General features: G+C 39.7%; 1 protein-coding gene across 5 annotated transcripts in view; it reads left to right on the top strand.

The window, feature by feature from the left end:
- LOC123770470 (uncharacterized) overlaps nt 1–22,873 on the top strand; it is a 32,809-nt gene extending 9,936 nt beyond the window's left edge. For 2 of the 5 annotated variants that reach the window (XM_069301780.1, XM_069301779.1), the window contains exons 2-5: nt 1,453–1,569; nt 2,116–5,276; nt 17,698–17,904; nt 18,704–22,873. In XM_069301780.1, the coding sequence (XP_069157881.1) occupies nt 2,621–5,276; nt 17,698–17,904; nt 18,704–18,858 (3,018 nt within the window). In that variant the 5' untranslated portion in view covers nt 1,453–1,569; nt 2,116–2,620 and the 3' untranslated portion in view covers nt 18,859–22,873. The other 3 variants (XM_069301783.1, XM_069301782.1, XM_069301784.1) reach the window with 2 other exon arrangements.
- The last annotated feature ends 2,351 nt before the right edge of the window (nt 22,874–25,224 follow it).

Below are 25,224 nucleotides of genomic sequence, written 5' to 3'. Positions count from 1 at the left end.
AGTTCAGAAGAAAGACTGGTGCTAGTTCAGAAGAGTGTTGCTAGTTCAGAAGGAAAACTGGTGCTAGTTCAGAAGACTGTTGCTAGTTCAGAAGGAAGACTGGTGCTAGTTCAGAAGAAAGACTGGTGCTAGTTCAGAAGGAAGACTGGTGCTAGTTCAGAAGACTGTTGCTAGTTCAGAAGGAAGACTGGTGCTAGTTCAGAAGACTGGTGCTAGTTCAGAAGAAAGACTGTTGCTAGTTCAGAAGACTGGTGCTAGTTCAGAAGAAAGACTGTTGCTAGTTCAGAAGACTGGTGCTAGTTCAGAAGGAAGACTGGTGCTAGTTCAGAAGACTGTTGCTAGTTCAGAAGGAAGACTGTTGCTAGTTCAGAAGGAAGACTGTTGCTAGTTCAGAAGGAAGACTGTTGCTAGTTCAGAAGGAAGACTGGTGCTAGTTCAGAAGACTGTTGCTAGTTCAGAAGAAAGACTGTTGCTAGTTCAGAAGACTGTTGCTAGTTCAGAAGGAAGAGTGTTGCTAGTTCAGAAGGAAGACTGTTGCTAGTTCAGAAGGAAGACTGTTGCTAGTTCAGAAGACTGTTGCTAGTTCAGAAGGAAGACTGTTGCTAGTTCAGAAGACTGTTGCTAGTTCAGAAGACTGGTGATAGTTCAGAAGACTGTTGCTAGTTCAGAAGACTGTTGCTAGTTCAGAAGAAAGACTGTTGCTAGTTCAGAAGAAAGACTGTTGCTAGTTCAGAAGAAAGACTGTTGCTAGTTCAGAAGAAAGACTGTTGCTAGTTCAGAAGAAAGACTGTTGATAGTGGGGCCCAGACCAAGCTCCTCCTTTGATCCTCCTGACTAACCCCCTCCCTCCTCTGGTTCGAGCCCCCAAGCCCCAGTGGTGACCACTTCGTCACCTGGCACGGCTCAGTGTCTCATTGTGACTACTGCGCCTTTTAACCCCGACGACACGACGACAACAGGCTGGAAAGGGAGAGGGGAAGAGAGGGGAGGTAGAGAGAAAGAAAAATACAAGTTCAGCTGGGTACCCTAGGAAGAAAATTAATTAATAATTCGAAATTCAGTTTAACATATTGCAAAATCGTAATGGGGGGGGGGTAACTTTGGCACTGTGTTAAATGGCACTCGGTTCATATATGCCATACCCTGTTGGGCACGTACCCAACAGCAATTACTGTTAAAAAATTTGGTGAGGCTAGCCCCAAGCTTCTAGCCTTCAACCTCTGATAGACATTAATTTTTATAGATACAGATTTATTGTTTCGGGTTCTATTTTGTGGTGATATATTTAACAAATTATTATTATCTTTTATATAAATTTTCATCCTTTTGTGTACATGAATTATGTCACATATAATTTTCGTATTCCAAAGAATGTTTAAATAAAGCTTCTTTAATCTCTCTTCGTACGGGAGGGTTCTAATTCTTGAGATCAATTTTGTCATTCTTATGCAGGCGAGGAGTCACAATAACGGGGCTGAAGTATGTTGACCAGACCACACACTAGAAGTTGAAGGGACGACGACGTTTCGGTCCGTCCTGGACCATTCTCAAGTCGATTGTGATGAGGAGGTAGGGACAGGCAATAAATAGTCATAAATTGTCATTCTTCCCTTTTCGTGTTCAAGTGAAATTAGTCCATTATATATAGTGGTGAGAGAGGCTAGCCCCAAGGTTCTAGCTTGATAAAATGGATGGTGTGAAGTTGGTAATGTTATTATCTGCCATTATCTTGTTCTGTAAGGACCTGTTAAGATTATGCAGTTCAGTTTGGTCACCATACAATATCATTTATATTGTACGGTGACCAAATTGAACTGCATAATCTTAATAGGCCCTCAAAAGAACAAGATAATGGCAGATAATAACATTCCCAACTTCACACGTCCATTTTCTGTGGGAGAAAATGAGCACCATTATTACTCAAACTCAGAAGTCAACAGTCAGTGATAACAGGAGTTATGTTAAAACATGGAAAGTTTTATGATATAAAATAAAACAAATATACAGGAAGCAGGCTTTGGAATTTTATGTGTTTTATTGTATTCAAAAATGTATTTCTGACCCAATATTTAACACTAATATCTTGTATTAAAAATGCTACATGTTTTTTTCCAGATGCCAGAAATCTGAGAGTTAGGAAGACAGAAGAAATGAACTAAAACTGAATAAATTGAAAATAACCAGTAAAGTTGGGACAGTACATTGCATAAACAACAATTACACGTGAACACATTTCCTTAATTATGGTTTATTTGGAAACCACATATATTTTGTAATCAATTAAGTGAACTGTATTGTGGTTGGAGCAGCCGGATCATTACCGACTGGACCCGAGTTTGATTCATTTGCAGTGTGAGACGTCAAGACATGTCTCCTTACACCTGATACCTCTGTTCATTTAGCAGTAACTAAGTACCCGGAAATCAGTCAGGGTTGAATCCTGAGGAAGGACCGTCGTTGGCTTAAGAAGGCCTCAATAAACCTCACAAGTTTCCTGTTCCCAACAGTGGGAAACAATGTTATATTTTTATACATAATATAATAACAAAACCAGCGTGGGACATTTACTGCTTTTGTGAAGCTTGATAACACTTGTGTGAGGAGAATCATACGGCTCAATATGGCGGCCTTAAGTCCCGTTATCCAACTGGAAGATGTGAACAGACTGTGGTATGGACTGGCTGTGACTAAGGCAGGACGAGACGCGCTAGCAAGTGTGTTTATGTGGTCGTACCGGGGCACCTTCCCAGTAGGGACTTACCTCACTCAGGACTTGGGGTACACCAATACTCAGTACAAGCGTATCTTCGATGATTACCAGAGGGATAAACTCGAAGCTTCCTCTGACGCGGCAACTTTTGACATCACCCTGTTGTATAAACTCCTGCAACATGTGTGTGGTCTGGCTAAGATGAATGACCCCACGTGGACCACTCCAGGGCCTCAGGGACCATCACTTGAACACCTCATTTACAGCCTCAAGCAACACCGAAACACGTTGGCCCATGATAATGTGAGAATGTCAGAGCAAGATCTTACGTCAACACTGACGGAGCTCAGTGACTTATTGGCCAAGATGCTGGCTGAGGCCGGCGACCGGTGTAGGACAAACAGCCAGGATGTGAGCCACGTGACCAGAGATGTCAAAGAGTATATTGGTGCTCTGCTAGAGAAGGTCAGAGAGCCGCTGGATCCTTCAGATGTGGCGCACTTGTCTCAGTTCAATCAGGACAATAAGAAATACAAAAGCTACATCACAGAAAAGGTTAAGCAGACGAGCAAGTGGGAACTAACTGAGGTGTATAAACTGCTGTACCAGATTCTTCCCGCACCCTGGCTCCACCTCAACATTAACTACAACCCAAGTCTTGCTTTTACAAAACTGCGACTCCTTGAAAATCCCGTCATAGGGGCAAGACCCTCCCACGCGACCAAGGGTCAGGATAACACAAGACCCTCCCATGCTACTAGGAATCGGGATATAAACTATGAAGACATCTTGAGTATGAGACGAGAGGACGGAAGAGTCCCTCAGTGTGTCCTCCTGACGGGGGAAGGTGGTATGGGCAAGACAACGTTACTCAAGCTCATCCTCGAGAAGTGGGTAGAGGACCCTGCTGCCATACGTCACCTGGGCACTGAGGACCTCGTTTTCTATGTACAGTGTAGGAACACACATCTTAATACCTTCGATGATCTCCTCCGCCAGTTGCTGCCTCAAACACTTCGTGATTCTGATGCCGACTTCATATTATTTAAGGAGACAATCTTGAGCTTAAATATATTAGTCCTGATTGACGGCTACGACGAGGTCAACAAGTATTCAAGAAGGCTGGTGAAGGAGCTGTTGCACCTGCCTGGCAAGGATGTGAGGTTGGTGATAACCACACGGCCGGGGTGGGACCAACAACTGTCACTGCTCGTCCCACACACCAGACCTTGCTACAACATCCTCGTCTTGGGCATCACTCCAGAACGTCACGCGGAGTTCGCCGAGAGAATCACCAAGGTGCTGGTGGAGGAAGAGAGCCAACAGAGTGTCAAAGAGAAATTTACCCAGCGGCTGGAACAGATGAGTGAGTTCCTGGGCGAGTACCTCAACACTCCACTCACCTTGATCTTGTTGGCGCTGCTGTGCGTCGAGGCTCCAGAAGAATTTAACAGTCTCACCACAAACACTCAAGTCTATGAGAAGATTCATGACTTCATAACCAAAAAACTGGTGTCCAGACTCATAGATCAGGTGACTGACCCCAAAAGAAGTTGTGAGAAGTTTTTGAGGTTTTTTGAAGAGGTCAGTTTAAGAGGGATCAAGAGGCAGGAGTACGACCTTTGGCCAGAGACAGAAGCGGAGATTAGGGAGAAGTGTGACACTCTGGGACTGCCGCAGGAGGAGGTCTTGTCCAACTATTTAACAAGAACCAGCTACCGTCGGGGCCTCGATGTGGTGACGGTGTTTGGTTATTTTCACGCCAGGTACCAGGAGTATTGTGCCAGCAGGGGGCTGGTCGCTCAGTTGAGGAAGGAGGGAGAAGGAGACTATCGAGAACAACAGTGTGTGTCAGAGAAAAGCTCTAGAATTACTGACCTCCTGAAGGATGTTGTGCATACGCAAATAGGTTTCTCGCCAGATCATCTGCAGAAATCAGACGTCACGACAGACGAAATTGTTGAGCGTTCCAGATGGCAGAGCATTTTACTCAGCACTACCGGTGTGCTGAGTGCCCAAGGAGTAGAGCACAAGTTCATTACTCATATAGTTGATCTTCTGTGCGAAATGGGAAAAAAATCGATTGATGACGAGCTGTTGAAGCACGTAGCAGAGTCCCGCGAGAGTAAGCACGTCATCCAAGCCGTGTGTGAGAAGCTGCGTACAAAACACAAGTGGTCAATAAGCAGTGTTCTCTCGTGTGTTTTCCTGCCGCCTGTTCTGAGGGAGGTGACGCCTGAGGAAATCTTCCTGTGCTTAGACGATACACCACAATTAAACCAACTCCTGTCTGCACTGTCTGAGCTTGCAAATAATGTAGTAACCATAGACATACAATTTGAAGGTCCTCTTTACAGCAGAAATAACGACTTATCATACAAATTTTTGGAAAGGCTAACAGCCCCTGGCAGTCAGTGTACCTTAAAGTGGTTTAAAGGTTACTTGTCTGAAGCAGCCATACCCCTCCTGCCTCACACCCTCGAAGTCCTTGACCTGCGCCTCACACTACATCAACTGCCTGTCTTCATACATCACCTGCCAAGCCTTCCGAGTCTAGAAGACCTAGGTAAATATTTATGTTTTCCACATAATTTTAAGTGTCATATTAACAACAAAACAATAGACGAAGTGCTTCATTCCTCAGGTTTAATATGATAGTTCAGACACGTTGCTTACAAATATAGCCACCTTAAGGGCGACAAACTCCCTGAACCTTACCTTGAGGTGCTTCCGGGGCTTAGCGTCCCCGCGGCCCGGTCGTCGACCAGGCCTCCTGGTTGCCGGACTGATCAACCAGGCTGTTGGACGCGGCTGCTCGCATCCTGACGTATGAGTCACAGCCTGGTTGATCAGGTATCCTTTGGAGGTGCTTATCCAGTTCTCTCTTGAACACTGTGAGGGGTCGGCCAGTTATGTCCCTTATGTGTAGTGGAAGCGTGTTGAACAGTCTCGGGCCTCTGATGTTGATAGTTCTCTCTTGAACACTGTGAGGGGTCGGCCAGTTATGTCCCTTATGTGTAGTGGAAGCGTGTTGAACAGTCTCGGGCCTCTGATGTTGATAGTTCTCTCTTGAACACTGTGAGGGGTCGGCCAGTTATGTCCCTTATGTGTAGTGGAAGCGTGTTGAACAGTCTCGGACCTCTGATGTTGATAGTTCTCTCTTGAACACTGTGAGGGGTCGGCCAGTTATGTCCCTTATGTGTAGTGGAAGCGTGTTGAACAGTCTCGGGCCTCTGATGTTGATAGTTCTCTCTTGAACACTGTGAGGGGTCGGCCAGTTATGCCCCTTATGTGTAGTGGAAGCGTGTTGAACAGTCTCGGACCTCTGATGTTGATAGAGTTCTCTCTCAGAGTACCAGTTGCACCTCTGTTTTTCAACGGGGGTATTCTGCACATCCTGCCATGTCTTCTGGTCTCATGTGATGTTATTTCTGTGTGCAGGTTTGGGACCAGCCCCTCTAATATTTTCCACGTGTAAATTATTATGTATCTCTCTCGCCTGCGCTCAAGGGAGTACAGTTTTAGGCTCTTTAGTCGGTCCCAATAGTTTAGATGTTTTACTGAGTGGATTCTAGCAGTAAAGGATCTCTGCACGCTCTCCAGGTCAGTAATTTCTCCAGCTTTGAAAGGTGCTGTCATTGTGCAGCAGTACTCCACTCTAGAGAGCACAAGCGTTTTGAAAAGTATCATCATCTTTTCACATCTCATCTTTTCTCATCTCTTTGAACAGCTAACTTCCAAACTTTCTGCTGCTGTATATATTATTGAGTATAAATAACTACTTGAAGTAGTTAGCGACGCCATACTTTTGGTTCACATGATTTTTATTTTTGACCTGATAACAAACAAGGAGGCCTGGTCAAGGAACGGGTCGCCGGAAAGCTAAGCCCCGAAATCATCTCAAGAAGATAACCTTGACTTTTGGCGGCCTTTATAGATAAGCTTTACCTGTGACCTTGACTCATGACACAGATGGCCTTGAGAACTTGATCCTTGGTCCATTTTGCCTTCTTCTGACCTTGATCCAAATGACCTTCCACTGTGGCCTTGACTCTTGGTCAAGACATTCACAATATAATACAAATATGACACAGGACCTCCTAATATGTTCACAACATATTGGTTTTGAGACATGTTGGTGATATGAAATAATTCCAACATTAGACACAAAAGCTTCATTGTTGAGCGTCAGCATAGTTTGTTGCTTGATGAGATCTAATGCAACGCTTTGTATTCTCGCTGCTTCCTCTCCTTCCCTGCAAGATTCACGATGCTTCCTTTACTTCCCTGCAAGATTCACGATGCTTCCTCTCCTTCCCTGCAAGATTCACGATGCTTCCTCTCCTTCTCTGCAAGATTCACGATGCTTCCTGTCCTTCCCTGCAAGATTCACGATGCTTCCTCTCCTTCTCTGCAAGATTCACGATGCTTCCTCTCCTTCCCTGCAAGATTCACGATGCTTCCTCTCCTTCCCTGCAAGATTCACGATGCTTCCTTTCCTTCCCTGCAAGATTCACGATGCTTCCTCTCCTTCCCTGCAAGATTCACGATGAATCCTTTCCTTCCCTGCAAGATTCACGATGCTTCCTTTACTTCCCTGCAAGATTCACGATGCTTCCTCTCCTTCCCTGCAAGATTCACGATGAATCCTTTCCTTCCCTGCAAGATTCACGATGCTTCCTGTCCTTTCTCTCTCTCTTACCCACATTAATTACTGTCAAACAGACAGTTAATTAATCAAGGCAAATTACGTTCAAGCTCAAGTATGTTTATTGAGATAAGAAAGAAATACATCTCAAAGGGATAGAGTAGCTTAGGCTATTTCTACTCCCTTACAAATTACAATAATGCAAATTACGTTAACTCAAGGCTATCATTTAAGACAGATTCAGATTCAGATTCAGATTCAGATGTTTATTCAGGTAAGGTATATACATACAAGTGATGTTACATTAATGGATTGATATATAGATAGAGCTAGTACATACAATGCCTAAAGCCACTATTACGCAATGCGTTTCGGGCAAGAAAAACATTAATATCAAGAACTTAATACTAATTGAGCATAAAGAATAAAAGATGTTGAGAACAAATACAAATAAAGATAAAAAAAAGGGGGAACATGACTGAAAAAGCAGCACAAATACAATAGGTTGACAAACAGTGTTGATTAAAAAAAAAAGAAAAAAAAAAGAAAATAAAAAGAAAATAACAGACATGGGTTGACAATAGAGGAGTGAGGTAGATTACAGGGAATTTATTAGGTAGTGTTTAGTTTTTATCTTAAACTGGTTGAGAGAGGTACAGTCTTTAACATGGTTGGGAAGGTCATTCCACATTCTGGGCCCCTTGATTTGTAGAACATTTCTAGTTTGATTAAGACGTACTCTAGGAATATCAAAACTGTATTTATTTCTGGTGTGGTGCTCATGGGTTCTGTTACAACCTTCTATGAAGCTTTTAAGATCAGGATTGGCATTATAGTTTAGCGTTTTATATATGTATAATACACATGAGAGAATGTGCAGTGACTTAATATCTAACATATTAAGAGATTTGAGTAGGGGTACCGAGTGATGTCTGGGGCCAGAGTTGGATATTGTTCTAATAGCGGCTTTGTGTTGGGTAATTAGAGGACGTAAGTGATTTTGGGTAGTAGAACCCCAAGCACAAATACCATAGTTGAGATAAGGATAGATAAGGGAGTAATAGAGAGTCACCAGAGCAGGGCGTGGTACATAATATCTGATCTTAGAAAGAATGCCCACAGTTTTTGAAACTTTTTTTGATATATTTAGAATGTGTCCCTGGAAATTCAGCTTGTGGTCAATGAGAATGCCAAGGAATTTGCCATCTAATTTGTTACAAATTTGGGTATTGTTTATTTTGAGATTTATAAGACTAGAGGATTTATTGCCAAACAGAATATAGAAGGTTTTGTCAATGTTAAGGGTGAGTTTGTTGGCAGTTAGCCAAAGATGGACTTTATTTAGCTCAGTATTTACTGTGGCATTTAGAGCAAGAGGGTCAGGACTGGAGTAAATGAAGGTTGTGTCGTCAGCAAATAGAATTGATTTGAGGTGTTGGGAGGCATTTGGAAGGTCATTAATGTAGATGAGAAAGAGGAGAGGGCCAAGTATGCTGCCCTGAGGAACACCAATGTTGATGGGTAGGGTGGGAGAAATTGTATTATTCACAGAAACATATTGGAGCCTGTCAGTAAGGTAGGACTCGAGGTATTGTAGGGAGTGTCCTCTGACTCCATAATGATGTAATTTAAGAAGAAGGTTATGGTGGTTGACAGTATCAAAAGCTTTACGCAGGTCCACAAATAACCCAACAGGGAGCTCCTTTTTATCAAGAGCTGTATGAATCGAGTTAAGCATACTAATAAGTGCATCGTTAGTGCTTTTTTTGGGTCTGAAGCCATATTGGCAAGGGCTAAGTATATTGAGTTTGGCTAGATATGAGTAAAGCTGCTTGTATATAAGTTTTTCAAAAATTTTTGACAAGTTTGGCAGGATTGATATAGGTCTGTAGTTGTTAACATCTGTGGGGTCACCACATTTGTGGACAGGCGTTACTCTCGCTTTTTTTAGAATATCTGGAAAGGTTTGGAGTTCAAGTGACTTGTTGAAGAGCAAAGCAATAGCAGGGGCTAAAGATCTGGAGGCTTTTTTGTAAATTAAAGTTGGTATCTCCTCAAGGGCACCAGACTTGGTTTTAAGGGAAAGGATTATCTCATTGACGTCAGTGGAGTTAATAGGCTTTAGGTACAGAGACTGTGGATAGTTACCTGTAAGATAGTCCTTAATGTCAGTACTGGAAGATGGAATATCATTTGCAAGGGATGAACCAATGGAAGAGAAGAACCTATTGAACTCAATAGCAGAATCAGAGGCTGAAAGCTGACCATCGTTATTAGACAGGAGAGTCGGTTTGTTATTTAAAGATTTCTTTGATCCCAATATTTGTGAAATTGTGCTCCAAGTTTGTTTAATGTTGCTCTTTATTTGAGTAAATTTATCTTCGTAGTAATTAGTTTTGGCTCGTCTAATTATCTTAGTTAGCAATAATGAGTAATTCTTTGAGAATTCTTTGGAGACAATTCCTAACCTATACTTCTTCTCAAGGTCGTGTTTTTTGTTAATGGATTTCAGTATTCCCTTTGTAAGCCAAGGATTGTTAAGCCTTTTGCTTGTGACTTGTTTTGTAAGCCTAGGACAGTGGGTGTTATAAAGGCTAAGAGTTGTTTGTAGAAAAGATTGCACTGCTAGGTTGATGTCCCCTATGTTACCTAACTCGGACTCCCAGTTGACATTATCAGCAGCAGTTATAAAATTGTTTATAGCAGTTTCATTGTGCAGCCTAAAGCTTAACTCCCTTGTTTCTAGAGGTGGTTTGCTAATGTTAGTTAAGAGAAATGTGGGGTAGTGGTCTGTAGTGCTATCGGTGATTATACCTGAAGTAAGCGGAGAGGTTATGTTGGTCCAGATGTGATCTAGAGTCGTGGCAGTGCTATCAGTGATTCTAGTAGGTCTAGTGATTAAGGGTATGAGGAGGCAGGAATTCATACAGTTGAGGAAGCTAACAGCAGTAGGGTGTTCAGGCTCGCAGAGGTCAATATTAAAGTCCCCTGCGATAATTAGGTGGTTTTTGTTCAGTCTGTTATCAAGTATTAGATTTCTAAGGTTTGAGTTGAATACAGACACATCAGTGTTGGGAATTCTATAGACTGCACCCACAGACAGGACAGACTCGGCACCCTTGACTCTGAAGCTGGCGAAGATATACTCCCCATAGCAGTCTCTAGTTCTAATTTCTTTTAAGCATGTTAGTTCTTGGTGGTAGTAAAGAGCAGTGCCACCACCTCTCTGAATTTGACGACAGTTGTGAATTGCTGAGTAGTTAGGCATGTTAAAGAGCTGAGTAGTATCCTCTTTCAACCATGCTTCAGTAAGTATAATAAAAGAGAATTTGTTGTCAATAGCTTCAATCAAGGCACTAACATCATCGAAGTGTTTACCTAGGGATCTAACGTTCAAATTGATTACAGAGATATTGTGATTATGAGTTAATACATTGTTTACATCATGTGCTGCAAAATATCTGCAATTTAGATCATTAAAGTGATTATTGTCATAGATGGTGGATAAGAGGTTAAGTTCTGGGTCTATACTTGTCTGCATAAAAGAAGCTGATTGTAGAATCAGAAATAAGTAGAAAAAAGCTATAAAATAGGGAAAAATATATACACAATACTGTACAAAACAAACACAAAAGGGGCTTACAGGGGTACAATGGAGTAAGGGAGTATGGCTAGGCTAGGAAACCTAGGTAATAAATGAGATTAAAGAAAAAACATGTAAACATGGACTATACAAAACACAAGATATGGAAATACAAAACAAAAAATATAAGCAAGACTAAGCAATACAAAAAAAATACAGCTTACCAAACAAGAATTATAGTCACCCCCTGGACTAATTACGTTAAATACAATGCTTCAACGGACAGTTATCACAACAATGGAAATTACTTCACTGACTTTTCAATTAATAATTGAAGATTACCTAAATTCCTTGTCACGCAGACAAATCAGAACACGTTAACACTAGGCTTCACTACACACTGCTTAATTAATAACACGCCACAAGATTAAAACACAACACGGATCACAATATCAAAGCAATTAATAAATCACAATTAATTCAGTCCCCCGTGGTGCAGTGGTAAGACACTCGCCTGGCGTTCCGCGAGCGCTATGTCATGGGTTCGTATCCTGGCCGGGGAGGATTTACTGGGCGCCAATCCTTAACTGTAGCCTCTGTTTAACGCAACAGTAAAATGTGTACTTGGTTGTAACAACGATTCTTCGCGGCGGGGATCGTATTCCAGGGACCTGCCCGAAACGCTACGCGTACTAGTGGCTCTACAACCATGTAACAACTCTTGTATATATCTCAAAAAAAAAAATTAATCAATAATAACACAGTATACAATAATTCAGGTTATCACTCAGACTAACCCTTACTCACTGTCATCTCACTGGTTTTCTCCTGGAAAAGGAATATACAGTATACATGGAAAATACTATAATATGTATGGTATCATTTAACCTTACAACAACACACTGTAATAATCTGGTGCTCAGTTCATGGCTCTCCCCTCTCCGTCCTTCTCCCCTTCCTTTTGTCCTTGTCCATTCACCCCTTCCCCCATTGCCTCGTTCCTTTTCCCTTCCCCTCTCCAGTTGTCAGTCCGACCCTCTGGTCACTCTCCCCCCCCCTCCTTGTTGGCAGTTCCTGCCATATCCTACTCAAGTCAAATTACCCTTTAGGCAGGTGGTCAAGTCACTTGTTCCCCCATATTCCTATTTCTCCAATTTCCTCCAATCGTTGTCTCCCAGTCCTTCCAATCCCCTTTTCCAATCCGTTTCCCCTCTCCTGCCTTCGCCACTAACCATTTGACAGACGTAGGACCAGTGACGAATTACCGTAGTTCTCAAGTTTCGAGTGAGGGGGGGGGGGGTTGGGAGCCAGAACGATGATATGCAATAACTCAACAATGGCACTCTCAATGGGACAGGCAATAACATGCACAATAATAATATTACACAATACTAAATGTGTGGTGTATGTGAAGCTCACATTCACAGACGAGTGTAATGTTGTGATACCACACAGATAAACACGCATACACCGTCAGGGGTGTCTTCACCTATACCTGTGTCAGGTATGAGAAGGTGAGAACTGTAGTTGATTCATCAGATCATCACAGACAGACACAATAAAACAATGACAAGTGTTGGATATTTCCAACATCGAATACAGCATTGTTGTATTCTCATTACTTATTACTAATCATATTAATATTGTAGTAAGTAAAATTAACAACTCGTAGAATTCTCCTGTACTAATAATTCATCTGTGCATTAGGCTAGAATTCTCACGTCATCTGACGCCAGTATTGCGTCAGATTTCTTTACAGTAAAACACATTATATACAATTTGTGTGAGAATTAAATACGATTCTCCATAATTAAGGCATTCTGTATGACAACTGATTGCAGACGAATTGTTCTCTAACTAAAAGCCGAATAGAGCGTTAGAATTATACCGTCTACCTCGCGATAGTGTTAACGTCATCAATGAATGCCATGGGGAGACATTAATTCCTCTCCCTTGTATCTTTACTATTCTTAAATAGTTAAATAATAATATTTCGTTCCTCTAAATAATAAACCCGTCCAGTCTTTAGAGTTTCAAGCGCGAATGCGAGAAATATTAATGTTCATGCCAATAATTTGTGTAATGAACGTCGACTCGGCGTGGGGGGAGGGACGCGAGGCCATGCTCACTCGGTGAGGGAGTCGGTACGCGTACACGTGGGGAACCGAAGAGAGGCAGACCTGCGCTTAACGTACGCACAAAAGACGCCATTGTCCAGTAAATAGGACACGTGTGTCTATCTACAGATGAAAGCCGCCACTGTGATGCGTGAACGACCTTGCAGATAATATCTTCAACTAGTGCTGGTGTTAAATAAGGGACCCCTAGACTTGGTTCCTGACGACACGTGATCAGCCAACTTGAAACGCATCAATCCAGGATAGGTTCACCGGAGCCTGGGATGCGAAATTACGGCAATCTTAATACTTACACAGTGCCCACAGCTAAGTACCTTTTATTTGATGCATCATTTACAGGTTTAATAATAGCGGGGTGATTGCGCGTCACGCGGCACGACAACACCTAATAACAGGTGATTAGAAATTTCTCTGTAGATATCAATAATCTTGAATATGTATTGAGTAGTTAAATCAATTGCTACTGGTAGTTATTTATTTTGCAGCTCGAGAGACGAATTCCTCATGCTGTCTTCTCCATGTTAACCGTGTCAGACGTCGGTGTACCAGACTTGGAGATTAAGAGGACTGCCAGGGTTATCTAAAGGAATCTATTACCAGCTAAGGCTTATTTCTTTTATTCATAACATCGCAATTTGATACATTCAGAATGTTTTCAACATAATGTGTGATTTACTGTAATTCATTATTATGCTCATATTCATGTTCTTCTTTGTATGAATAATATTATATTCTACATTAATTATAGGATTAGATTATTATTAATAGAATTAGTGAACGAACCACACTGATTCCTGGACGTACTGACCTCCAGTAATAACCCCCCAATGTAGGTGTTTGAGGTTTGGTTTTAATAATACAGCCCATTAATTATTCTTATGATCATACTTTCTAGTCATATCCATAGTCACTGGTTTTCTCTAGAATTTTATCTAATGATCTGAAATTCTCAGTTTCCCTCTTTACTTTAAAAGCGGGTGGTCCTTCGTAATTTAATTTACTACTTTAATTATTAATTAATCAGAATCAAACCCAAATATCCCACAACAAGATCTTGTACTTACAGGTAGGGTACCTCTCATTCATTCACTCACTCAGGCACATTTATGCAAGAACTAGTAGGTGGCCTGACAGCTGGGCGCTCGTTCTGATGTGAGACCATTGGCGTGTTGGAAATTTCCAACACTAATACAATATTATTGTATTATTATTATAAACTAGTGTTAAAATATACTAATTACTGTAGTTACTAAAAATTTACTAACAGTAGGGTTCACATGAACTAATAATCATATCTGTATAATAATACTGGAATTCTTACGAAACCAAGCTCCAGTATTGCGTCAGATTCTACCTAGTTAAACACATTTATATCCAGTGTGTTAGAGAATTGAATGTGATTCTCTAAAATCATCAGTATTCCATGTGATAATTATTTACGGATAACATAACTCCCAAATAATTCCAAATCGAGAGTTTTTAGTTCCAATTGTTATCAAGTAATAAATTTAACGTCACGCGTGAATGCCAGGGAGAAAACTAAAATCTTCTCCATTTCTTGCTTACTACCATAAGACGAGAAAGTAATAATATTTAACTCCCTAGAATTACAACCCAGTCTTTATTAAAGCATTTTAGCCACAACTACGCGAAATAATATTATTCGTGATAAATAATTTCTGTGGCGAATGCGAGACGCGAGCGGAGAGGGAGACGCCATTGTGATTTGTGGCTCGAGGAGGACAAGACGCCAGAGTGCGGCGTGAAGTCACATGTTGCGGAATTGAGCAACAAGTTTTGGTGTCAGAGTCTAGGACACGTTACGGTGAAGTTGTCAGCAAGATTTAACCTGATACTCATCATAGAACTAGTTAATTTTGTTCTACGTGATCTGTCGTGACCGGCCAACTAAACGCGTCGACATTCAAGCCAAGCTATCAACCACGTGTTCGCCATTGTGAGAGTGGAGCTTGGGATGCGGTTTCGGCAAGCCTCAACTTAATCTGTACCCCTTAGCTAAGTATATATATATAAGTCCCTTTTGATGCATCATTAGAGATTGTATATGTCGGGGTAGCTTGTCGTTACATTGAGCAACCTCAACAAAACCCATGTTAGTATTCTAACTAATTTATTTTCCATTTCCATGAATATAGATATTTTAGTAGCCTAGTGCATTGCTACGTAATATCTCTTAAATTAAAGCTCGCGTGTGAAGAATCCACGAGCTGTTACCTTACCCGTGTTATTCATCTCCCAGTGTTCTACGAGGAATTCCGGAGATCCCGAGGATGATTCGTAACTGATGTCTTTGAAATCGTCTTCAAGCTAAGACTTTTCGTATTTCCTTAATTATTCAAATTCTCATTATTTTATTTTATCATTTAATGGAATGCTGTGTACACTGGAGATAATACGTGTTTATTAGAACGATTAATTTCTGATGTTAATGATATTTACTGGTGATAAATTTTCTATTGATTTCTTTAATTGGTCATAAGATTAGGTTATTACACAATGAACTGGTGCACGAACCACACTAGTTCCTAGACGTATATGAAGTTCTAGCAATAACCCCCCAATGTAGGTGTTTGAGGCTTTGATTCAAGTAAATTATCTATACAGCCCATTAATTATTTAAGTGATTATACTTCCTAATATTTAGCCATAGACACTGGTTCTTACAGGAATTTCTAATGATCACTTTTTTATTAGTTTCCCTCTTTTCTATAAAAGCAGGTGGTCCTTCGTAATTGATTTCATTACTTTAATAATTAAATAAATAGAGTCAAGCCCAAATGTCCCACATGGCGACAGGCTTTCTCACAAACCATACTTGACACGGGGGTACTCGCACGAGGGCGCGCTGTATGTCAACAGACACACGCACACACATTTGATGGCACAGGCGGTGAGTAAGGTGGTGACGTCACATAGTGTGAGGCAGGGCGGCTCGAGGTACCGAGGTACTAGGTACACGCTCTGGACCGAGTGGCGGCTGGCGGCTGATTATATGATACCATGAGGTACAATGTGGTAAAGTCACACACAGGTTACTTAGGCAGCGGCACTGCCTTAGTTCACTCTAGGTCCCTCACAACGATCTTTGTCACCAGGGGTTACCTGATACCAGTCTGTTTCACTCTGGTGATTTTGTCACTAGGCTTCTGAACGATATATTCACAGTTGCGATTCTGGGCGAGCATTGGTAAATCGAAAAGACGCTGAGTTTAACTTCACGGTGAGGAATGGACGGTGTTCTTCTGTCTATTGGCCGATAGAAAGAACAGGACACGTCCTCTATGCAAGGGCTCCCTCACGTGAATGCCCTTGCCAGCGGCTGTAGGGCATCTCGTGGGACACACAAGGGATTACAATTTGATCAATAGCATTGCAGCAAATGAGTGGGAACCAATCATATTGATCGTTCCCTGATCAGTAGCAGAGGTGACGTAATGAACACGTCACGACCACGTCACAGTTGTTATTCTCCAATGCGCTGACCCCAGAGGTCAGTCGCCTCGCTGGCGTCTCCTCTCCCTCTGTCACGCTTGCATCTCCTATGCACTCACTGACCCTATGGCCAGTAACTTCCCTGTATCTACTTCCTGCCTGGACATACGGCGGCCTCTGTATTATAAACGCATGCTTGCTTAAATGGGCATCCCGGAGATACCCAACACGACAGATTACTATCCAGGGTTAACAGAGATAGGGCTTGTGCACAAGGATCGGTGCACTGTGTACTGCAATGAGCCATTCAAGTCAGATGTGGGAGAATCCTGAGAGACCATTCTCTCACAGGAGTCGTATTTCCTGGGAAAATTAACATTAAGAATCTGCCTGAAACGCGATGCATGCTTGTCTCTTTATAAGAATGTAAAAACTCTTGTATACATAAATAAATACAAAATAAAAAAGAATATCATCAGCAACAGTTACATTGGCCAACATAAGAACTGCATTTATAAACTTGTGTTAAGAATCATTCAGAACCTTGTACACCATATTTGTCAGATCAATCCTGGAGTATGCAGCTTCAACCTGGAGTCCATACCTAATTAAACACAAGACGAAATTAGTGAAGATTCAGAGGTATGCCACCAAACTAGTCCCAGGGCTGAGAGGTTGAATTAATTACGAGGAAAGGCTGCGGGAGCTAAACCTCACGTCCCTGGAAGATAGAAGGGTAAAGGAAGGCATGATAATCACCTTCAATATTCTTAGGGGAGTTGACAGGGTGGACATTAAGAAACTATTTAGCATGTGTGGAACACGAACAAGGGGACACAGGTGGAAACTGAGTACCTAAATGAGCCACAGAGATATTAGATTTTTTTTTTCAGTGTCAGAGTAGTTAACAAATGGAATGCATTAAGCAGTGATGTGGTGGAGGCTGACTCCATACACAGTTTCAAATGTAGATATGTTAAAACCCAATAGGCTCAGGAACCTGCACACCAGTTAACTGAGAGTCGGGACCAAAGAGCCGAAGCTCAACCCCCCGTAAGCACAACTAGGTGAGTTCCCGCCAGTAAGAGTCTTAGCATGTCTGCCTGTTATATCTTAGAACATAGCAGTAATGACAGTGAGTATATCTCATGTGTGTCTTTTTCAGAGATTACCGTAGACGCCAGGGAGGACACGGAGCTGACTAACATGCCCAGTCAGTTATACAAGGGAAGGAAGCTCAAGGTGACGATCAGCCCGGCCCTAACCGCTGACAACCCTCTCATAGACTGGTGCTGCCAGCTGACGGCTCAACTGTGTCCTAGCACTTTCGGAGGCTATGATGTTCTGGACTTAACACTCAAAGATCTCACTAGTACGTATTGACTACATTTTAACACGCGAATGTATTTGACTTTGTTGTTTAGTTACAGTCTTTCTAGAGTAACCGTTTAATTTTACATATTATTCAAATTCAAAAATTCAAATGTTTATTCAGGTAAAGTATATACATACAAGGTGTGATACAAATATTGATGAATTTATAGAACTAGTACATACAATGTTTTAGACAAACATTGTCTTAATTAAGTAAAGGTGATGTCTTTTCACAGACATAATAACATAGGATAAAAACCTACACTTAGGTAATTTCTGATATTTATGTAAAGATTTACACCAAGTCTTTCGCACTCTCCTGAGTGTTTTGTTAAGGTCTGAGTGTGTGGTTAGAATGAGATTACATCTCAACGATTGGCATTAGTTGTTAAGATGCAAGTCTCGTCCTAATTACACACTCAGACCTTGACACAAGCACTAAAGAGAGTGCGAAAGACTTGGTGTAAATCTTTACATACATATCACAAATTAGATAAGTGTGGATTTTTATCCTATTGTCTTGAGTAATACAAGCTAGATTTACTTATTGTAAGTTTTCTTTGGCATAAGTGTGTGGAGTAGCCAGGTGTGGGCTTCGGTGCTCCCTTTCATCTGAAGGTGTGGGGGACATGGGGTGAGCAGCCAGGTGTGGGCTTCAGTGCTCCCTTTCATCTGAAGGTGTGGGGGCATGGGGAGAGCAGCCAGGTGTGGGCTTCGGTGCTCCCTTTCATCTGAAGGTGTGGGGGACATGGGGTGAGCAGCCAGGTGTGGGCTTCAGTGTTCTCTCTCATCTACAGGTGAAAAAGGGAAGAGACTTCTGCGAGAACTTCACCGGAGGGGCGTCAAAGGCAACTGCCTCTGTCTTACCATCAAGGACAATAAGAGGAAAAAGAAGGAACTCAAAAATGTTGGTGTGTCGTTTAAAAATTTTAAGCATCTTCATGTAGTGTAGGCTGTTGAGGTCCAGCATGATGACGACCAATACTGTACAAGGATATATCTAAGAGGTTAATTTTATATCACCAGCAGCGACACCCCTCCTCCCGATAAAATAAAAAAAATTTTGAGATATATACAAGAGTTGTTACATTCTTGTACAGCCACTAGTACGCGTAGCGTTTCGGGCAGGTCCTTAATCCTATGGTCCCTGGAATACGATCCCCGCCGCGAAGAATCGTTTTTTCATCCAAGTACACATTTTACTGTTGCGTTAAACAGAGGCTACAGTTAAGGAATTGCGCCCAGTAAATCCTCCCCGGCCAGGATACGAACCCATGACATAGCGCTCGCAGAACGCCAGGCGAGTGTCTTACCACTACACCACGGAGACTGTTATATTAATAATAAAATAAATATTTAATATAATAATAATTAAAAATAAAATAATTATTATAATAAAATAATTATAAATATTATAATTATAATAATAAAAATAATTATAATAATATAATATAATATAATTATAATAATAATTATAAATAATACTAATATAATAATAAAATAATTGTAAAATAAAATAATAAAATAATTATTATAATAAAATATAATAATAAAATAAAATAATTAAAAATAAAATATTAATAATATTAACACTTAACTTACTGCTTGCTGCTGCTGTCAATCAACAATGGAGAATCTCCCTCCCTGGAAACACAAACCGAAACTGTCTCTATTTTCCGCTTGTTACAACTTGAAATAAAGTTGTTACATCTTGGCTTAACGTGTTTATGACGTATTAGAACGTTGTTACAACTTGCTATATTGGTTGTTATAACTGGTTAGGTGGTGTTAAAACTTGCTCGAACGTTGTACCAACGTCGTAGTTTCGCTGTGTGTTTGGCGGGCTGTAAGCAAGCGTCTTATGTATGGAGAAGGGGTTCAACGTCACCTTATTTGGGGAATCGGCTCAAATCTTGCCTATATATGTCATGAGTACACAACCCGCTGAGCCACCGTGACTTACCCTCACTCATCTTGCTTTGGGATAACCTCCTTCCAGTTCCCCCTTTATAATATTATATCTGCTCTCGATCAATCTGCAACTGTTTTTCTATCTCTCTTTCTAGAAATTTCTCACCAGGACAAGTGCAAAGGCAAGTTGTCTACAAACATTTATTAACAAAAATACAAAGAATCAAGAAATAATAGCCTACTATCATCAGGTCCCACAAACTAACATCACGCTTATATAATACTACTGCTCCAACGAGTATACTACACAAAGGTGCTGCTTTAATCCTCGCCAGCACCCCCCCCCCCTCTCTCACAGTCTGGGCCAGGCAACTCGCATATAAATTAATTCAGACGAGAAAATACTAAATGCTCTCACCTTGCACTGCATCATTCACAACATGAATTCATGCATTCCCTCAAACATCAATGATGTCCATATAATTCTCTGTATAATGTTCTGAGGCCCACCACTAAAACCATCCATCAATGGGTCCTCAAACTAGGTAAGTACTCCTGCAATCTCTGCAATGTTGCTGCTTCAACTTGCAACTCAAGTTGCTTCAATGTTGGCTGTTGACCCTTAGCATTTATAAAGTCACACCTTTCAAGTTTTAATTGTCACATGTTGCAGAGGTCAGGTCGCACCATGTGACCTCGCTCTCTGCTAAGCTGATAATTGCAGACGGGTTGTTGTGTGCTTTCCATTAAACAAGCCACTGTCTAGGTGTGGTAGGTCTGGTAGGCAAAGATTAGCTCCCGGTCCCCCCTTAAATACCCGTGGAATTGAACACACAGATGCTGCAACCCATCCTCCGAATTGACAGTACGGTTTAATACTAAGTGTAATAAATACATTTCTTGACTGTCATCCATAGTACATAATTGCACTTATGGGGCTGTTACATTTACCTCCCTATTTATTCTCCTCGTTTTCTGTTAACACTCAGAATTTTAGGATGAAGTTTTGAAGTTCAATTAGTTATACACAAATTTTAAATATCAGGAATTTCTTTTTCAGTTTTATTAAACAATAGAGATTTTATACAAAATTTGAAAATATCCCGAGTTACTTTACAATTTACTGAAATATTTTAGTTTCGTTTTATTTATTTTATAAAACTGTAATATCAATATAGCTATAGATTAAGTACTAATTGTAATTAAGAAGCAATAAAATGCTTATCTTCAAAAACTAAGACGGTTAGGTCATGGTTTTCTATTCAGCTTTTCAAGTAATCTCAAATATTCACAATATATTTGACAGTACGGTTTAATACTAAGTGAAAATAAGTGCAATTCCTGACTGCCATACATAGTACATAATTGCACTTATGGGGCTGTTACATTTACCTCCACATTTTTGGAGGACGAGCTGGATATACAGAGAGAGAGAGAGACAGAGAGAGAGAGAGGTAGGTTCCAGCAGCCAGACCAGTCCTGTTCCAGGCCAGTTGGGGACTCTGTCAGCCATACCACCCCCTCCACTTAACCATCTTATTCTCAGAGACTATGGAGAGTGAAATTTTAAGGCTGACATATATTGTGTTTTCAAATTTAAGTTGTGTGTGATTTTCAGGGGCAGTCAGCCTTAGTTGCTCTCAAATTCTTGTGTGATGACTCAAAGTCTGAATTAATGTTGATATTTGAACATACAAATGAATATAATAGTATAATTGATTAACGTACTTTTTAATTGTTTTTAATTCTGATCCCTAGATCTTAGATTCCTTTTTATGATATAGGGAAAGCTAGAGTGGCGAGCACTCTGAAGTGTACTTACTAAAGATATGACTTAAAGGTTCTTGACTATATGATTTACATGCTTACAGTTGTTATGTGATAACATCAGATAATATTGTGGTACAGACAAGTTCAATTTCTTGTCATATAAATAACTCTTGAATGGATGGTGGCAGCACTTTCTTCCTCTTTCCTTCTTTTCCTTCCCCTTAGCCCTTCCTTCTACCCTCCCTCTACCTCCCTCTACCTCCCTCATTCTGAGTTTTCATCTTTTCTTTCTCAAAATTTTTCTGACACGATTTGGTATACTGGGGGTATGGATGCGCTTTGGGAACCTGGTGGTATGAAAAGTTTTGGTATGTTGGTGTGAAAAAATTTGGAAATTTATATACTAGCATTTTTTACACTTCAACAAGTCAAAATTTTTAATATTGTTTATTGTATCACTGTTGTATTAGTTTAGGCAACTGTATTAGTTTAGACTGTTGTATTAGTTAAGGGATCTTACAGTAACTATTGTAGTTGTAATCTTAGTAGCATTTTATATATTGAGAATTTCTCTGACTTAGTCCGAGTGAACCCAATTATCATTTTGATCAAATCCATGATGATTATCATGATGATACAGTCTCCGTGGTGCAGTGGTAAGACACTCGCCTGGCGTTCCGCGAGCACTATGTCCTGGGTTCGTATCCTGGCCGGGGAGGATTTACTGGGCGCCAATCCTTAACTGTAGCCTCTGTTTAACGCAACAGTAAAATGTGTACTTGGTTGTAACAAGGATTCTTCGCGGCGGGGATCGTATTCCAGGGACCTGCCCGAAACGCTACGCGTACTAGTGGCTCTACAACAATGTAACAACTCTTGTATATACCTCAAAAAAAAAAAAAAAAAAAAAGATCAAATCCATGATGAGTATCATGATGATCAAACAGGATCCTAGACAGACCTTTATTGCTATAAGATGCTTAATGTATAATTAAATACAATAAGTATTCTACTGTAACTTACCATAATACAGTAAGCAGCATGCTGTATATATATTTTAATACTGTATCATGTACACTTGCTGGAATACAGTAGCTCGCCTTAAGTATACTTATTTTTATTATAATAAGTAATACAAATAATTGAATATTTTTTAAATTACAATAATTTATTACAGTAAAACAGTTTACTGTACAAGTATTTTAATACAAAAACTAGCCTTCTGCACTTATGTAAATTTAAAAGTGTCACCTGTACAATTTCTTTAATAAAGAAGGTAGCCTATGTACATCTATTTTAATTCAGTAAATAGCCTATCAATGTTTACTTTAATACAGTAAGCATCCTATTGAACACTTATTTTAAAACTGTAAGTTGCTTACTGTATATTTATAGTACTTACATGTATTTATTTTATACTTTATTGTCTAAAATAGAACATCATAAGATTAAACAATTTAAGCCTCCTAATTTCAACGATTCTCTGAACCCTATTGTTTTGGGCCTATTGTTACCTTGTTAGTGGGATATGTTAAGGTATCCCACTAACAAGATAAAAATGATGTGTTTAAAACATGAAGCTTAAAAGGAGACAAATAAGAGTGGTAAACGCTGCATATGCTCGACAGGACCTGCCCGGTGGCTTTACAAGAAGGTAGAAACATCAATACTATGTACTCTCATAAACCCAATGAACCTTCTTGTATATATATAAATAAATAAAAAATGGAGTGCCGAAGGACACTGGCCTGGGACCTGTGTTGTTTATCATATATATCAACGCTTTAGGTACAGGCTTGAAGTACATTAAAATATTTGCCCGATACAAAAATTGAACATGAAATATATTAAGGAAAACTCCAAATCGTTACAAGAAAACTTCAGCTTTTAAGATAAATAAGAGATTGGCATATGCAGCTCAGTACTATCTATGGTAAGTTTAATATTACTTTGGCATTCTGTCATCTACTTGAAGAGAAGGTGTCATATTGGTAAATTTCTCACAATACACAATTATTTCTAAAAAGTCATTTAAACGGGGAGAAAAAACTTAATCACTGTTGCTGGTTATAAGTGTTTGCTTAACAAAGAACTTGATCATATTCATATATCAACTAATGCAACTATATTATATATATATATATATATATATATATTATATATATATATATATATTATATATATATATATTATATATATATATATATTATATATATATATATATGTCGTACCTAGTAGCCAGAACGCACTTCTCAGCCTACTATGCAAGGCCCGATTTGCCTAATAAGCCAAGTTTTCATGAATTAATTGTTTTTCGACTACCTAACCTACCTAACCTAACCTAACCTAACTTTTTCGGCTACCTAACCTAACTTAACCTATAAAGATAGGTTAGGTTAGGTAGGGTTGGTTAGGTTCGGTCATATATCTACGTTAATTTTAACTCCAATAAAAAAATATTGACCTCATACATAATGAAATGGGTAGCTTTATCATTTCATAAGAAAAAAATTAGAGAAAATATATTAATTCAGGAAAACCTGGCTTATTAGGCAAATTGAGCCTTGCACAGTAGGCCGAAAAGTTCATTCTGGCTACTAGGTACGACATATATATATATATATATATATATATATTTCAATTCCTCTTCCGTGGTCTGACACTGATATATATATATATATATATATATATATATATATATATATATATATATATATATATATATATATATATATATATATATATATATATATATATATATCAGTGTCAGACCACGGAAGAGGAATTGAAATAGGAATTTCCTTGGGTGCTTTCGTATTTAATAATACATCTTCACCCTTCTGAAGATGTATTATTAAATACGAAAGTACCCAAGGAAATTTCTCTTTCAATTCTTCCTCCGTGGTTTGACACTCACAGTTTTTTCCATCACGTGTTAACTTTCGTGATTTACACACACACACACATATTATATTATATATTATATATATATATATATATATATATATATATATATATATATATATATATATATTATTAAATATGACCGAAAAAGTAAGATTAATAATTCTGACACGAATTTTCTCAATCTTTCGTACATTACGCTTCACTGTTGGAGGTATATCAAAAATCACTTCTCCAAAATTCATTTTTATTTCTAGTCTGACGCGACACGGGCGCGTTTCGTAAAACTTATTACATTTTCAAAGACTTCACAAATACACAACTGATTAGAACTTACGTCTCTCTGATATTATATCTACATTTGAGTGAGGTGGGAAGGGTGATGTGGCATTAACACAAGACAGAACAGGAGGGGATATTAATAGGGTATTAAAAGTATCAACACAAGACAGAACAGAAACAATGGGTATTGAATAGAAGTGTTTGTAGAAAGCCTATTGGTCCATATTTCTTGATGCTTCTATATTGGAGCGGAGTCTTGAGGTGGGTAGAATATAGTTGTGCAATAATTGGCTGTTGATTGCTGGTGTTGACTTCTTGATGTGTAGTGCCTCGCAAACGTCAAGCCGCCTGCTATCGCTGTATCTATCGATGATTTCTGTGTTGTTTACTAGGATTTCTCTGGCGATGGTTTGGTTATGGGAAGAGATTATATGTTCCTTAATGGAGCCCT

This window comes from Procambarus clarkii, chromosome 46 (genome assembly GCF_040958095.1).
Source record: "Procambarus clarkii isolate CNS0578487 chromosome 46, FALCON_Pclarkii_2.0, whole genome shotgun sequence".
Classification (NCBI taxonomy): Eukaryota; Metazoa; Arthropoda; class Malacostraca; order Decapoda; family Cambaridae; genus Procambarus; species Procambarus clarkii.
The sequence above is the reverse complement of the archived record's forward strand: the minus strand, read 5'-3'. Positions and strand labels throughout refer to the sequence as shown.